The sequence below is a fragment of the Montipora capricornis genome, chromosome 4, assembly GCF_036669925.1.
Source record: "Montipora capricornis isolate CH-2021 chromosome 4, ASM3666992v2, whole genome shotgun sequence".
NCBI lineage: Eukaryota > Metazoa > Cnidaria > Anthozoa > Scleractinia > Acroporidae > Montipora > Montipora capricornis.
In genome coordinates, this window is record NC_090886.1 from 13,579,277 (window position 1) to 13,596,776 (window position 17,500).

Below are 17,500 nucleotides of genomic sequence, written 5' to 3' on the forward strand. Positions count from 1 at the left end.
CTCATGTTTTTCAGGGTTAGCAACGATCAAATAAGGCAGAGGGACATAGAAACCACAGTAAAGATAATTCTTTAAAGTGCTAACCTCTTTCAGTTGCTGACCATGTCAAACTGATACTGATTTTAACTTGAACTGAACTTTTGCTATCGGATACTGTATATCGAGTTTAAATCATCTGCTGATGGCGGAAATGAGCTTTGATATTTGCTTTCAACTAATGTTTTATAACCAAACAGAGCGTAGTCGAGAAATTATAACCGAGTACATTTCCATTCCTTTCCAAAGGCTAAGGACGTGGCCTATTTAACCCAAGCCTAGTGAGTGGTTTGCCCAAATCCATGTATTTCCAAACGTTTTTACTCAATAACCAATTTATTTTGTTATAATTTCTCGACTACGCTTTGTTTGGTTATAAAGCAGTAGTTGCAAGCAAATATCAAAGCTCATTTCCGCCATCAGCAGGGGCTTTACTAAAAGGATTATTGCTTGTATTCTGGTTTCACCATGATAAAAATGCACCAAGTTGATAAATGAAATTGAACCTGATTTGCATCTGAATAACTTTCTGCAAATAATACCATTGGCCGAAATAGGAAAACAATTTTAAGAAATTTAACGGCTTGTTTGTAACAGTGCTGATGGACCTTATGTTATCCTATAGAGCCCTTTTTCTTCTACCCGATTGTGCAAAGAAAATATGTCGCACACGTATCTTCAAACGAAATGAAATATAGGTTGATTCGACTGAAAAGTTACATGAAAATCAGAAGGCAGGAGATATAGGTTTATGTTTATTGCAACAACAATGGGATGTGGCTTATAGCAATATAATTCAAGGAACGTAAATTAAATAAAAATGCATAGTAATTTACGCAGCCAGATGCAAGATTTTCTCACGTTTGAAGGCTTTAAATCAGATTGATATTGCCAAAATAAAATCGATTTCTTACATTAATGACACAGAAGGTCTCGCAAGGGTTTTAATAGCTGCTGGACCGGAAGAATACAACACTGGGGACAATCTTAGTCCACGAGTAACATGTACGGGACCATTTAAAGACACACAGACTAATGCAATTTCCCGTTCTTTCAACAAGTCGAAATAACCATCACTATCAGGCTTCGTGCTCTGACATTGCCTTGGTTATCTGTACCGTCGATTCGTAATCATCATGACATGCATGTGACCTTCCCAAAGAAACAATAGAAGGATGGAAACATCTGATCAAACTAATCAAGGTATCTGATCAAGGTAGGTTTTTGCCAAAGCTAACTAGGGACTGTCACAACTTTTAAAAACGAAATTGTCGAAACTCATGGCGGTTGGAAACGCGCGCGAAGGATACGCATTTTAGAAATTCGTGCAAGGTTGAAGGATAAATGGTCATAAAATCTGGCAATGAACATTTAACCATCGGACCTACACACTAAACTAGTTTTAGCAAAACTTCAATGCTGCCTGCAAATAACAGGCATTAAATGCGTAATCATTTTAAACCAATCTACAAAGCTGATATCCTCTTAAAACAGCCAGATTGCCCTTCCTCCCACGTTTGTTGTAAAGTTTGTATTAATTGCTGTGGCACTTTCGAAAGTGCCAAATCTAAGCAGCCCGTGCAATGTCCTCTAAAAGCATATGTCGAGTCCATCTCTCGCTAAATGGTAGCGCGGCGTTCCAAAGAACACTCTTTTCTTCACATCCTACGTTTGTAAATGACGTTGTAAAAACCGTCGGTCTTTCCAAGATTTAACTGTCCCATCAACAAAACGGTACTCTTTGCAGGAACTCACCTGCAATGGGAGGGCAAAGCGAGCTTTAAGCAATTCAAGCCGATTATCCTGCTATACAAAGGAAGTTTTTCTTTGGCTTTCAGGTTTACAAATCTGTGTTAGTCGGAGTTTGCATTTGTTAACTCTTGAGAAAAATAGCCATTTGTGCCATTTAATCAATTAATCAATCAATCAATTTAAGTGTACTTTCTTTTTTTTTTTTAATTCCAGGGAAAATCCATCGATCTAAACGTTGTCATGAGACTTAGAGGTCGAGGCAATAGCAAACTCTTGGACGTATCTCGCGAGGCCTTTTAAATAATTTTAGAGCAGAGGGCTTTCCCGGAAAGCACCACAGATACAATAGAGGCTATTTTTTAACTAGAAAGAACACAGTAGTAACAATCAGTATCAAGGAACAAAAATGCAGAACCTAACTGGAATTATTACAAGTGAAGAGTATTATTGCCCGTCGACTTCTACCGAACCAAAGACAAAGATCATTTTTTCAGCAATTAATATTCCTCTTTCCATCACTGCGTTTGTGGGGAATGTTCTCGTCATTGCTTTTCTTCCAAAGGTTTCGTCCCTTCATCCGCCATCAAAACTGTTGTTGGGTTGCCTTGCTAGCACTAATCTTTGTGTGAGCCTCGTTGCCCAGCCTCTTTATATCATCCTCCTCTTGTCTTCTGAATACTCCAAACCTTGTTATTATTCAGGGGTCCTTTTTAATTCGACTTCTACAATCTTTTGTGCCGTATCTTTGATGACACTGACTGCAATAAGTGTGGACAGACTTCTCGCTCTGACGTTGGGGCTTCAGTACAGACAGGTGGTAACTTTGAGGAGGGTATGGGTCATTATTGTCTGCGTTTGGCTTTACAGCACAAAGAATGCCGTGATATCAATTTACATTCTTACCATTGGTTATAGCATCTTTGCTATAGAGGTGATCCTGTGTATAATAGTCTCGACCTGCTGCTACACGAAGATTTATCAAGTACTTCGCCAAAACCAAGTTCACTTACAGGACAATGTACATCAAGGACAACAGAACGGGGAACAAATTGCACTGAATGTAGCACGATACAGAAAGACAGTATCCACGGCATTGTGGGTGCAGATTACATTAGTGGCTTCCTATCTCCCATTTGCCTTAGTGGCAGCCGCAGTATTTTTTTATGGCCCTCTCCCCAACCTCGCATGGTATCCCCCATTAGCTCTTGTTATGTTGAACTCGACTTTAAGTCCATTTCTTTATTGTTGGAAGATAAGGGAAATGAAACAAGCAGTGAAGGACACCATCACACAAATGTGTTGTTTCTGTAATTAATCGTCGTAGCCAATGCTACAATCTCAATTCACTTCAGCGTTCGAAGATTCACGGCAGGAACACTAGAGGCAGTGGAGAGTTAGACCTTCCAATTTGTAGATTAAAAACAGGGCAACGATCATTTGCTTTTCGGGGAGCAAAGTTGAATAACAACCTCCCAAACGAGATTAAGCAAACTTCCGATGTTACAAAGTTTAAGGCTAAAGTCTGTAATTATTTGTTAAATTTGTAACTTTTGGTTTTAGCATATTAGGATATATTCATGTAATTAGTTGTTAGTATTGACGGCGGAAGAGCCCTAGACAGGGAGCTGTGCAAATAAAGTATGTATGTATTATTTAAACAGCCAACACCGGATACCGAGCTCTGGATTGGGTTTTATCGGATAACCATGAAAATTGAGATTGTCAGAAGCGAAATCACGCGTTTTTGCAAGATTTACTGATAGAAGAGAAAAGGGATGAAATTTTATCTGCATAGTAGCAGAAAATTCACCGACAGTTGAACTCATAACTGAGATCCCATCAACCCTATCCAGACCGATAGAAAATGTGCTTAGCTTTTAAAAAAGTGCAATTTCAATATGTAAGAAGTTGAATTACTGTGCTCAATTTCTGCTCCTTGATTAACGTGACTTGCATGGCACAACCAATTTATCTTGCTATAGTTTTCTAAATGTCTAGTGTTTAGTTAGAAAGTATCAATGCTAGTATCAAGGCTCATTTCCGCCATCAGCAGGTGCATTTTTACTGTTAAATAGGGTTACTATTTGTTCACACGTTTCACCATGATAAAAATACACAGGGTGGAGAGATGAAATTGAATCTGAATTTGCATCTGAATAAGAGTTTGAAATAATTGATATTGAAACACTTAGGAAAGCTATATTAAAGAACTTAATCAAAAGAGCCAGTCTACCAGTGGCTGTTATGTATGATTGTGATACAGAGCCTACTGTTCTTATGTCATCGTGTTAACTACTTTCTTCTTCTCGAATTTTCAAAGCAAATGTGTCTTGATCTTTACTGGACGCGAATATTATTTTATTTTGGCTGAAAAAAATATACATGAAAATGAAAACAGGTCAGGTTTTAAATAGCTCAAAGCTCGTTGCAACAACAACAACGGGCATCGTTTATAGAATTTTAGCGCAAAGGAACAAAGTTAAATTAAACTAAATAAAACATGCACAGTGATTGGCGCATTCAGATTCGAGTTTTCCTTGCTTTTTGAAGCGGTCAATCAGATTTTTCAAGCTTTAAAACGATTTTTTACGTTCATGACTCTAGTGATATCACAAGGTTTTCAATCGGCTGAATACTGGGAACGATCTTAGTTCACCGTGAATAAATAGGACTATTTATACAAGAAAAACAATTTCGTTCCAACCGCCATATTGGTTTTAAATCAGGACGGAGGGACGGAGGTGTCTTTTCCACTGATTTAGCGTTTATAACTTATCGATACAGGCCAGATTTTGTCAACCAGAAATGATCTGGGATTGGTGAGGACAATTTCTTGAAGCTTGAGTGAGGCAAATAAATATTAATACTGTATTTATTTTTTTCGCAAAAACCTCGACAGCCCCATCATGGCGATCACCATGGAGGTTTCTGCACTTAACTGTACTTTGGATTCGTATCATCATGAGAATTGATAGCAAGTTGTGAACATCAGTTAAAAAGGCATTTATTCTTGCCTAACCTACCTAGGAACAAGTTTTAAAGAAGGAAATAGAGTTTTTATTGATTGAAGATGGAAAACGCGATCATCACAAATTTCAATGGTCATAAAGATTGTAGTTCTCAGCCCAAAAAGAATCTCATTGTTGATAACACGTGCAGTAACCTACCACAAAAAAGAGGCAATAGAATAGCGCCTAAAGAGCTGTCTAACACTGAGGCTCTACAAACCTTCCTGCAGGGAAATTTGAAAACACAAAGGGAGCTTTTATTATCGTTAAATAACCATGCACTGTATTATCACAATTGATTTTACTGGTGATATAAACCACACGACAAATCAAAAGTTTTATTGCTCCGTATCGCTTCTCTACGTTTTCCTTATAGTGTCTCCAGAGCCCTCTCAACGCTGTTTCTACGATGGTATATCTTTGCAGATACCCTGGGCCTAATCTACTACTATATGTGACGACAGACTTCTCGCCGTTTTGTTGGGGCGAAAGATAAAGACAAAGAGAATAGGTCTAGATGGTTGTTTTGTTTGATAATTTTCCAAGGGCAATACAACTCTATCCTTCTTAGCTTTCGTATCGCTTCAGCCATTTAGCGTACTTGGTGCTATTTTAAAGGTAACTACTACACATACAAAAACGATTTTCTTCAAGCCAAAGTGGTTTTCTGCATAGTATATTCACAGCTTTAATTTCCGTCGATAGATTACTAACAAATACTATGTCTTGGCCTTGCTTGAGATGTAACATTGTTTTCCCGTTGCTAATTTCATCTTTTTTAGCGATAAATGCGAGCCGTTTCAATGATTCATGTTTCGTACTGATCGACGCACGCCAACTTCGTCAACCACAACTTGTCAGTGAACGAACAAAACAACTTATTAAAGTTAAGGCTTAGGCAAATAAAGATAAGTCCAGTATGTAAGCGCTTCAGAAAGCCTTGTAAAAACTATCACTATCTGGGTGAACTGTATGTTCGATTCGTGTCTACATGAGAAGCATCTGAGCTGCACGATGAAACAAAAGAAGAGTGGGAACATCTGGCAAGGCAAAAATCTCATCATTATATTCTTGCCAAAGAGACCAAGTAATAACCTTTAAAGACAAAAATAAAGACATTTACTGATGATGGAAAAACAATTACAACAACTTATTTCACTTTCATTTCTTTCAGCGAAAAAAAAAAACGGTGTCACGAGAGGCAGAGAGGCAAAGTAATATATGAACAGAGAATTTTCAGAACACTTTTGGTTTGACTAACAAGAAGACAGGACGTGTAAGATTCATTGCCAAGAACAAAATGTTGAATTTAACTGACGTCAGAAACCTGACAAGAATTGAAGAATTTTATTTCTCGTCGACTCTTACCGAACAAAAGGCAAATATCACTGTTTCAGCCATTAACATCACCGCGGTTCTTGGAAATGCGCTGATCATCGCTGCTCTTCCAAAGGCGTCATTCCTTAATTCTCCATCAAAACTCCTTCTAGATTGCCTTACGAGCACTGATCTCTGTGTGGGTCTCGTGTGGGTCTCTGTGTGGGTCTCGTTGCGCAGCCTCTTTACGTCAACTTTCTCTTGTCCTCAAAATGCTCCAAGCATTGCTACTATTCTTTACTACTTCTTAATTCCACATTTCCCTTTTTTTTTTGTGGAGTGTCTTTGATGATACTGACTGCAATAAGTATGGACAGACTTCTCGCCGTTTTGTTGGGGTTAAGATACAGACAAGTAATAACCTTACGGAGAGTATGGGATTTTGCGGTTACTATTTGGCTTTTAAACGTTGCTAATGCCCCAATATTACATTACATGCCTTTTTATAGCGCTAGCATCTCCTCTGCAGTGACGATCCTGTGTAGAATTATACTCGCAGCTTGCTGTTACATGAGTTTCTATTGCACACTTCAGCAACACCAAGCTCAAGTACAACACCATGTTCACCAAGGACAACCGAACGGGGGAGAAATTCCCCTGAATGTAGCACGGTACAGAAGAACAGCGTCCAGTATGATATGGCTGCAGATATCATTAGTGGCTTGTTATCTTCCCTTTGGTGTAGTGGCAGGTTAATTAGTTTACAGGTATTCACACACCTCTCCCTTTAACAATAGATGCAACATTAACTCTTATTATGTTTAACTCAACGCTGAATCCATTCTTGTACTAATGGAAAATGCAAGAGATGAAGCAAGCAGTAAAGAACACGATTAGGCATTTAAGTTGCCTTTCCTCTTAACTCTTTTGGGGGCGTGCAGTTAGTAGTTGGTAGTTGGTGAGACTCGGCATGGTCTTTGCTGATCACATGAATATTTACTATCCTCCGTATTTACAATCCTTCACTTTTTCTTCGCAATTCTGTAAATATTAAAGCAGAAAAAAGATCGCGTCCATTGTTTCACTGAGTGGTCAATATTTGTAAAAACCTTAAGTTCTATTTTTCTGCTTTAAAAACAAAAAGAATGACACAATGAAACGTTTATGCTATTTGCAATTTATTTAAGAAATACCAAATAACTATCTGCCATTATAGTTCTGTTTGAGAGAGTAACGTCTTCTAAATGTAGTAACAACATGAGTGTTCCGTTAGCGAATGTTCTCTTTCAACAATAACGATTTTTTTGGCGCTCACGCAGTTCGACACTCCAATGCCCGAAAAGAGATAACAACGTAGTACCAGTGTTACGACATGACTACCCCAAACGCTCAGAGAAGTCAACTAACATAGAAACAGTGACTGGTGGATTTTTATCTGTCATCAACGAAAGGGTCCGAAGTGAAATAATTAATTTATGTTGCAGTGTGAGCAAAAAGCGAAAAATACGAGACCCAATACCGCGCACCGGTGGCTCAGTTGGTTGAGCATGCGGGAGGTCGTGAGTTCGACTCCGGCCGGACTCAACACTCAGGGTCTTTAATGCTGCTTTTGTAATTACATCCGCAAATGGTTAGAGTTTCAAGTCTTCTCGGATAAGGACTATAAACCGTAGGCCCCGTCTCACAAATATCTTCCATGTTCATTAGTTCCCTTTGGGACGTTAAAGAACACACACACTATTCGAAAAGAGTAGGGGATGAAGTTCCCGTTGTTGTGGCTGTCCTCTGTGAGTATATGGGTGGTTGGGTATAGCAGTCCACATCAGCTGAATAGCTGCCAAAACGTCAACCTGCTCAAACAAATAAATAACATAACATAATTAACATCAGCTTTTGATTTTTGAGAAAAGCGAGAAGCAAGTGGTATCAGCTTTTGATTCTTACAGATAAAGTATTATTTACAAGTCGACTCTTTGGATGGTTATTTCGACAATAAATCTTATTTCCTCTTTCTCATTGAAGACGTGAACTAGAACAAGTCTTTTTCAAGTACACTGAATATTCCAGGTTAACCCATCAAATCAAATCTGTTTCTCGAAGAGGCGTAATAATATGGAATAGCATCTCTCCAGACCTGAGGAAATTATCTCAGCCATGCTTCAAGAATAAAATGCGACACTACTTACTTCAAATTCTCAATCAGGAGGAGGATTATGTTGGCATACCGACTATTATGTCTCACTTACAAAAAGTTATGTAGGCAAGTTTATAGAGTATACATTATAGGCTTAAGATATAGGCACGATTGAGAACAATTTAAGTACTGAATATAAGTCGATTTAAAATTTTATTTGTATAATATGTAAATATAGCAATTTCACTCTACCCGCCTAGATTAGCTTTCGCTATTTCCGGGTAAGAGTGATTCTTTTGTAATATGTTATAAGAAAAATAAATAAACTTCCAACATCATATGTCAGCACAATAAATTAGTCGCTATGAGGTTTAAATGATAGCTGAGAATAAGCGAGAATTTTAATTTTCAGATGCGAAATGATGTGCATAGCCTAGAAATGAAATATTGATTATGATCGCTTTCCATTCCACCAAAATATCCGACCTTTTCGAAATGGAGACAAATGGTACGGAAATTTCCAGGGAAAAGTTGAATTTCCGAAAAGCGAACCATTCAACCGAGAATTCCGGAATTTCAGGAAAGAAAATCAAATTGAACAGAAATTTCCGAAAAAAAGAATTTCGAAAATTTGGGTATACCTCGCGAGGTTGTCCCCTCTTTCGAAAACTATGCAAATTCGCAATATTTGTATTCAGCGTTAGTGCGTTCTTTTGGCCACGATCAGCCCGAGTTGGACATCCCACGCAAGGATATGACGGCGACGCGTATTCGAAAATGGATTAAAATTTTAAATTAGAATCTTTCCACTTATCTGTCGATAAATAATAGCTACAGGTATATTCGTCAAGAAAGCGTTTCCTAAAAATAAAAAAAAAGCCCCGTGGATTACTTGATTGTTTGGCATAGGTTGGCTAAGAAAAGTAGAAAGAGTTGTAACACGTTGCAGAACCGCATTGTACGACTCATTCAACCCTTTGTTTTGCGACGTTTTCCTGTCCACACAAATCCGGAGAAACTAGGCCTACACGTTGTGCTCTATATTGGTTTAATGTTCGGTAAGAGACTTGACACGATTAGGATTCACCGTCCACACGTTATCGGACTCGTTGTGGATTTATTTTTTTTCCACTCTGGAGAACGGATTCAAAACTATCCAGATTCGCTGAGAATCCGCCACATGCATGTGTATCTGGAAAGAAAAATTTGCGGATTCATAAATATCCGGATACATATGGACGGGGCCTAAGTGGCGTCCTTACTGTTTTGGTCTATAAAAAGCCCCCCCGGGGGGGGGGGGAACTCCCTTATAAGGGCTTAATGGGGATGTGCTGCCAGCCAGGGTATGTTTTTTGGAATTTTTGTCTTGAACACGGTATCGAATTTATCATTTCTTGTCTTAATCAGGGTATCGATTTATCAATTTTTGTCTTAAACTGGGTTAAATGTCTTCAATCAATCAATCTATCATAGTCTCTTGATGTCTTAAACAGGGTATCAAAAATCGGAATTCTGTCCTAATTCTTAAACACAGTAGGAAAATCAGCGATATTTGTCTTAAACAGGGTCAGGGTATGAGGGGCCGCGCCGCACCTCCCCACCCAGAAAAGGGATAAAAAGTCACATGTTGACTGATCACTGTTCCGTTTACTTCTATATTTGCGATTAAATCTCGAAGTCATTGAAAAATTCCACTGAATAGCAAACAAACCTGCGCAGCTCTTTTTTTCGCCCCTGAAAATTTCCAGAAATTTTCTTTTGTGCTCACGGAAATGGAACATCAAATTATGACAATTAATGACCATTAATCTCACTTCAAAAGACAGGGATTAAAGTAAATTCAAACCCTTTCAGGTACTGAAGTTTCATAAGCAGCAGTTGGGAAATGTTCATATTCATCAAAGTTGAGAAGACTGCATTTTGCCGACCGAAAGAGGCCTCCAGAAGCCAGGAGATATTTTGTACCCATCGCGCATTTAAAGCGGTTGAAAAAAACAAAATGGAAATGTGATACATTAAGGACTCTCATTGCGTGCTACAGCCTAAATTTGTCGGAAAAAAAACTTACCTGTACACGTTTCAGTTCTGTTTAGTCTGCTGTACTATCCATATTCTGAAAATTATTCCACAGCAGGAATCAAGAAAGAAAAGGTAACTACATCAATCATGTATGTCGACTCACTCAAGATTTCATCTTCTTGTATGACAATACTGCACGACGTCGAGTCGCTTAAAACGTCTAGGAGAAGCAAAATGATGTCAGCAAACACGACATCTGGGAAAATAAAATTTTGCAGCTCAATCTTGAGGTTACCGTAAACCTTAAGGAGGGGTGATTTGAAAAGTATTTTGTACTCGTGTCACTTTTAACAAAACTATACAAAAAAATACATCAACGTAAAGCCAATCAAATAAAGAATCAGAAAAAAATAACTATTTTGAAGATTTTTTATTGATAAGCGGGCCTTCAAACGCAAAACTGACAGTGGTTGCAAAACTCAGTTGCCTGGATTCGTTTGGCGTTTACGATTAACCATCAGCATCTAGCCAATCAGTAGAAGAAGGACTGAAAAAAGTGCGTGAGCCTTTTTCAATATTGCTTTGAATGTCAAGAGATTATCTAGGTATCTCTTGCCCATTGCAGTCTGGTGGAAAATACTATTTTGCATTCATATTGATTTGCGATGACGGAAAATTGAAATACAACTGAAAGGCTTCTGGCACACGAAAACTGAATAGGAACAAACGCAGGTGATATATCTATTAGATTAAAGTTCATTGCAAAGTATGCGTTGATGCTTCCTTACGGAAATTAAATCTTCAACCTGACATTTGAATCCTCGGAAAGGTCAAAGAAAATGTCTCAACCTAAAGTAATTAGTACCACCAAGGGCCACTGAGGAGTTTGATTTCCTGTTAGTGAAAGTTTATATGCTCTCTACTCGGATTTCATTTTTTTGTTAATCAGAAACTCAAGAACTTGACAGTGGAGACATCTGTATTGCTGTATTTGCTGTTTTCTTAAAGAGTTCTGTCAACTGAATCAAGAGAAAAAGGTAACCGTACATCAATGATGTATGTCGACTGACTCAAGATTTCGTCTTCTTTTATGACAATACTGCATCACGTAGAGTCGCTAAAAACGTCTAGTTTGGGAACGTTTGGGAAAATAAAGTTTTGCATCTTAACCTTAAGGTTACCATAGACCTTCAAGAGGGGTGTTTTGAAAAATCGTTTGTACTCTTGTCAGTTTTATCAAAACTATACAAAAATTATATCACCGTAAAGCCAATCGAATGAAGAATCAGAAGCAATAACTATTTTAAAGATTTCATTTATTGATAAGCGGGCACAAGCAGTGGAACTCATTTGCCTAGATTTGTACGGGCATTAACGATAAAACAAGCTGCATCTTGCCAATCACTATGAAGGACTAAAAAAGCGCGTGAGCGGTTTTCGATATTGCTTTTGGTTAATGATAAAATGTATATTGAGTTAGAAGGATGTAATATTATTTTGCCGATATTCGTGACATGACAAGGCTTAAGAAAGAGAATATTTGAAATATCAGGAACAAAACACTTCGGTGCCTTTATAATCGAGGAATAATATACCCTATTACATTAATTAAAAAATGAAGCCCGAGTTTTTGTCTCCTAATGTTTTCCAAGCTATTCACATCTTATCAACGCTGTCATGCTGTCGGCCAATGAAATGATAATAACCCATTGCACTTTTCTGGAAATACTATTTTTATTTCATATTGATTTGCGATGACGGAAAATTGAGATAAAACAGAAAGGCTTCTGGCACAAGAAAACTGAATAGCAACAAAGTACTCTCTTCAGCGAAAGAAAAAGTAAACGTGGAGGAAACTCAGTAGGGTAACCCTTTACTGGAGTGCTATACTTACAACCTTTAGTTGGAGGCCATACGTTGGTCGAACAATGGGCCTTTGTCGTTAGCGGTGAGTTCCTTCCTCTTCCTTCATGGAACGATCTTTCTTCTTTCCTCGTTTTCTTTGGCCCGGGTTTCTTACCACATTTTATCAAAGTGGCGTTTTTTTCTTGACAACGAACTCATAGGAGTCATTTTTCTCCAAAGTTCTTCTCCAAAATTCACTTATCTTTCTTTAAACCACGCGCAAAAGCAATTGTAACTCTCAGATAAAAATGGCGATTTTAGTGCACGGCAGAAACCACAACAGAATTATAGAAACACCAAGACACTGTTCTGATTAAAGAATAGTTTGTTGCTCATAGTAAAACTGTTACCTTTCTTTCCTCTTACTCGCATATTGACACGTGTGAATCCGTGTTCTATCACGTAGTAAGTGAGATGCAAATGCCTGGGTCGTTCACTAAAGGCTGCTCAATGTTAGTTGTCTAGGAGAGCTACTTTCTGCACTTAACTATAAACTTTCTTTTTTTCAGGAAAGACAGATGAAACTGTGTCATCTGAAGTAGGAGTCCTCTAAAAGACCGGTGAAGATAAGAAGATTTTGATAACAGAAAAAAAGGAAAAATTATCAATACCAAACATGAAGCCGGATTTCACTGAAACTGGAAACTGCACGACAATTCAAGAATTCTGTTGCTTGGCGAGCGTAAAGGAACCACTTCCAACAGTTATTTTAGCATTGAATATTCTCCTTTCCATCACCGCTTTAATGGGGAATGTTCTGATCTTTGTCGCTCTTCGAAAAGTCTCTTCCCTTCATCCGCCATCAAAACTTTTGTTTGGTTGCCTCGCAAGTACAGATTTCTGCGTGGGTCTAATTTCACATCCTCTTTTTGTAACCTTTATTTTCGCTCGAGAACATTCCAAGCTGTGCTACTATTCTACCATACTCTCAAATACGATAGGCTCCATTTTTTGTGGGGTGTCTGTGTTAACAATAACGGCAATAAGTGTAGACAGACTTCTCGCCCTTATGTTGAGGCTAAGATACAGGCAAGTGGTAACTTTGAGACGTGTATGGATCCTCGTGGTCTGTTTTTGGCTTTTTAGCTCTAGCTTTTCAATAACAATGTACTACAAGCGTCGCATAGCTGAGACGATTACCTCCATAATAATGCTATTATGTCTAGTAACCTCCATGTTTTGCTGCATAAAGATTTATCTTACCCTCCACCGGCACAAAGCTCAAGCAAAGTCTAATAAGTCCCAAGGACAACCACATGAAGCACGAATTCCACTGAATATAGCACGATACAGAAAGACCGTGTCTAGTGCTTTGTGGGTACAAATGACTTTACTTGCTTGTTATCTACCGTTTGCTGTTGTTACAGGCTTGCGTGGTGTGCTTGGGTTACACTCGGCAAATTTTCACCGAGCCCATGTTGTAACGATTACTCTTCTTTTGTTGAACTCCACGTTGAATCCATTCCTGTACTGTTGGAAAATAAAAGAAGTGAGGGGAGCAGTGAAGGACTCCATCAACAAGTTGAACTGTTTTCCGGGTTAGCTGTCTCGAAACCCTAGACGGTATAGCTTTCTTAATAACATCATTTACATGGGCACTCCATCTTAGGTTGTCACTTACAGTAAGCCCAATTAACTTATTACTACTTACAACTACTAGCTCTTTTCCCTCAACGACAACTGCATGAAACTCTTTGGGGTTCCGAACAAACGAAATCCTAAGCTCCTTACATTTTTTCGGGTTAAGGTGCATCCTATTTTCCTGTGACCAAAGTATAACCTGATCTGTGATATTCTGAGCATTACTCACATCACTAACTTACAAGATTCTTGTTTTTAGTTTTATCAAGTGAGAGTGTATGTCAAAGCATACAAAACGTTAAGTAAATAATTTCAAATAATGCGCTTGTATGATTCGAAACACCGCCGTTTCGAGCGCATTACTTTTTAACCCAAGGGTTACGTAAGTGGAGTACCTGTTGAAAAAATAAATAAAATAAACCTTTTATTGTGCCATAATGGGTTTTCTGAAGTTGTACATAATGTCTTACTGGTCACTCAGCAGCAGAGATCAAGATTCTCCGGAGTTAACTAAATCACGAAAAACCGAAACGGCAGATTCCCATACTTATAAGATGTTTCTTAAGTGACCACGAGAGATCTAGTTGATGTGAATTTTTCCGCCTGCAGAAATGTCTTAATTTCGACTTGGTCTTCGTTTGCAACTCTTCTTATTTCCTTTCCAAACGTTTGCTCACTGGCCGTTTCTATGCTAGAGACGCATAATGCGTCTAGACGAATTATACGTCTGTCATATTATACGTCAAGTGAAAAGAGGGGATGAGCTATAGAAGACGCAAAATCCTTCTGGGACGAACTTGGGCAAACATCTTTTTCTGCGTCTATTAAATTCGTCTAGTATAAAGACGGACACAGGACGCAGAACTGCCTGAAAAGATTTCTCTCATATAAAGGCGTATCGTTATACAATTTTGTTAATTACAACGACAAGGAGGCATGAGCGACCCCGAACTTCAACGATCTCAGGAAGCGGGTCCGTTAGCGCTAAAGATTGTTTTACAGATTTTAAACCGTTTGATTGTACATCAAACCGTCCAACATCATGCAGCGGTTATTCATTACTAACAAGCTGCATCCCTTGCAGTATGTTACATTTTCAAACGGTGGCCACACTGCTGTAAAAATTGACCTTGGGTTTCCTTTAGTTTCTGTTTCAATTCGTACACCACCGTGCTTGCCTAAGAAGGAGCATGCATGCTTGCGGGCTATTAAATCCTACTCGGTTTTCTTTTCTGGCAGCTCACACACCAGGGAACCACAGGGGCGAGGAAAACTGCTTTTTACGCGCTTACAAGATTTCTTTCCCCACTTCCTCATAGATGGCCAACATATTATTACCATAAACATATGACAAAGTAGTAAAAAAATTTACTTCTACGGAATTTTAATCCAAAAACACGTTGCAGAAATCTCAGACAAAACCGTCCTTCAGGATATTGGCATAATTTCCTAATTCAGTGTATTTTTGGACCACTGTCAATTCGTACAATTTAAATGCGTCTTGGAGTAGCTGAAAATTCGTGAAGTCACACGGATTGAGATGTCTCAGTACTTTGTCTCCGCGACTCCATCTCGCATCTTCAAGGACCAAGCTTAAGAAAAAAAAAATTCTAATGATACAAACCAAGTTGGCTCCTCGACAATGTTTTTGTCCCAGTACTTGGCAAGAAGTCGAGCTGCGTTTTTGTTCAAGGTAGCTCTAACGCGCGTCCGGTCTTTGACTTCGATACATGAGGCATCTCGTGGGTTTTGGGGGTTGTGACATAATCTGTAACTGTTCCCAGGGATAAGTTCCATGACAGGCTTGTAAAAACACATGCCAACAGCTCGTATGCGTTCTCCTGGTAAGGCGTCAGCTTTCTCTGTGATTTTCACTTCTTGTTCAGTCATATTCGTGTCTTACGTCGCGTGGGAGAAAAAAAGCTGTAACTTTTTGTCGAAGAATTGACAGTACGTGAACGTCATTCACCAGGTCGATTAAATGTTGCCACAGTGCTTCGGGGTCCTTTGAGATATACAAGGTGTGGGATATAACATCTGGTCTATGTTGTACTACGCCTTACATTTTTTGTGTATGGCTGTAGTGGGTAACGTTTCGGTTGAAGCCTTTAAACAAATTAAAATGTAGCTATATATTTTAGCTGGATAAAACTTTCACTTGCATTCCCCGCTGAGTTCTAAGTGCCACATTGCGGGAACGGACGGTCAAAATAAGTAAATAAATAAATAAATAAATAAAATAGGCTGTTGTTGAATATCATCGCCACCTTTGTGTTTCCTTTCTCAAACCGCGATTTTGCATACCTCCAGTGCGCTTCTCTGTTAAAATGTTGGAAATATTCTTTTTCAGGTTTGTCTAAGCAGTAGCATTAACTTCCAAGCTGAACAAAGCAAAGAGTTTTGAGTTAAATACTAGCGGCTGACCGGAAACAAGGATTAAAAATGGCCGTGTTTTCACATGCCGGTTGTCTCGCTTAATTAACGTAATTCCCTTGAAATTGTTCTACTATCAAACGTTTTTGGAAACTTGGTATAATTAACATTCATGATATGAACATTAAAAAAATGCAATGTTAGACTGTTCTTAGCAAATACTTGAAAAAAAAATCGGGGGTCACCGTGCTCGTTTGAGAGAAAAGGAGCATTTATTTCGCTATCGGGTTTAGTTTGAGCGAAATCTCTTACGTTTTGTATGCGCACGTGCTCATGTGCGCGCGCTAATGACGCGAAAATCGTGCGCAATGAGGATGCGCAATGCAATACTAAGGAATTGCGCATCCCTATCACGATTTTCGCGTCATTAGGGCGCACATGAGCTCGTGCGCGTACAAAACGAGCTTTCACACGACGATCTTATCACACTCCCAAAAAGGCTTAAATATAGATCGAATTGGAATTTGGACGGGTTGGTTCTTAAGGGGAGGGGGAAACAACAGTACCCGGAAAAAAACCTCTCGGAGAAAGGGCGAGAACCAAGAAAAAAGTCGACCCCCATATGATGCCCAGACCGGGAATCGAGCCCGGGCCAAATTGGCGAGTGCTCACACCACTGCGCCAGATCCAAGGCCTGAACAACACAGTTGCAATGGCGTGATTAACTAAATGAAACAAAATGAAAGGAATTTTTCCGCACTCCAAATCTGTAAATATTTGAGAAATTAAAAACTTTGCGAAATGATCTCAAAATCTGCAATTTGCGAAAACGCAATAATAACGCAATTTCATCGGCCACTGTAGATGTATAAAGCAACGAAAAACTGATGTCTGACCAGGATGAGATGAGAGAGAGGTTTGTTTGAATTTGCTAGTTTGATGACATGACTCAAACGAGAGCCTTTTTATGCATTTTTACATTTTCTGTAAGTCAACATAGTCATAATTTCCTCATTCAAAGTCACTGAGCTTTTTAATAACATGAGAACTATGGAGTTGAAAATGCGTTTTACGCTTCTGTCAATCACGTTACGGACCTCTGACGGGAAATTCAATTGGTTTAACAGGTCATGTGCGTGAGTTTCGATCCATTTTGTTTGTTTCCGCTTTTCGATGTCCCTTACGATAATTTGACAGCAGAATGAAACGAAATCGCAAGTTAAGCTTTGAGTCTCAGAGTTCGCTTATTGTTAAAAGGCGCAATAAATGGGCTCTCTTTGGAAGCGATATCCGTATGAGCGCTAAAGTTGCTTGGAGAATATTTATTGCAATGTAAAGTAAAACAGTGTAAAATTTGTGACCATCAGTATTTCAC

The 17,500-nt window shown here is 38.7% G+C and overlaps 2 protein-coding genes across 3 annotated transcripts; both read left to right on the plus strand.

Moving 5' to 3' along the window:
* The first annotated feature begins 898 nt into the window (after positions 1-898).
* Positions 899-4,465, plus strand: LOC138044488 (adenosine receptor A3-like). 2 transcript variants are annotated; one of them, XR_011131441.1, is made up of 3 exons: positions 899-1,252; positions 2,002-3,244; positions 3,303-4,465. XR_011131441.1 is itself a non-coding variant. In XM_068890990.1 (2 exons), exon 2 carries the CDS (start codon positions 2,195-2,197, stop codon positions 3,101-3,103), a length of 909 nt encoding a protein of 302 aa, XP_068747091.1. In that variant the 5' UTR covers positions 899-1,252; positions 2,002-2,194; the 3' UTR covers positions 3,104-3,938. The 2 variants fall into 2 exon arrangements, 1 of the variants encoding a protein (XP_068747091.1); XM_068890990.1 differs by having other exon boundaries at positions 2,002-3,938.
* Positions 4,466-11,625: 7,160 nt separating this feature from the next.
* Positions 11,626-14,167, plus strand: LOC138045585 (melanocortin receptor 5-like). Its single transcript, XM_068892138.1, has 2 exons — positions 11,626-12,214; positions 12,681-14,167. The coding sequence occupies exon 2, from the start codon at positions 12,788-12,790 to the stop codon at positions 13,712-13,714; it is 927 nt and encodes a 308-aa protein (XP_068748239.1). The 5' UTR covers positions 11,626-12,214; positions 12,681-12,787; the 3' UTR covers positions 13,715-14,167.
* Positions 14,168-17,500: the final 3,333 nt, after the last annotated feature.

Coding starts and splice junctions, on each gene's coding strand:
- LOC138044488 (XM_068890990.1), top strand. CDS start 2,195: ATGCAGAACCTAACTGGAATTATTACAAGTGAAGAGTATTATTGCCCG.
- LOC138045585 (XM_068892138.1), top strand. CDS start 12,788: ATGAAGCCGGATTTCACTGAAACTGGAAACTGCACGACAATTCAAGAA.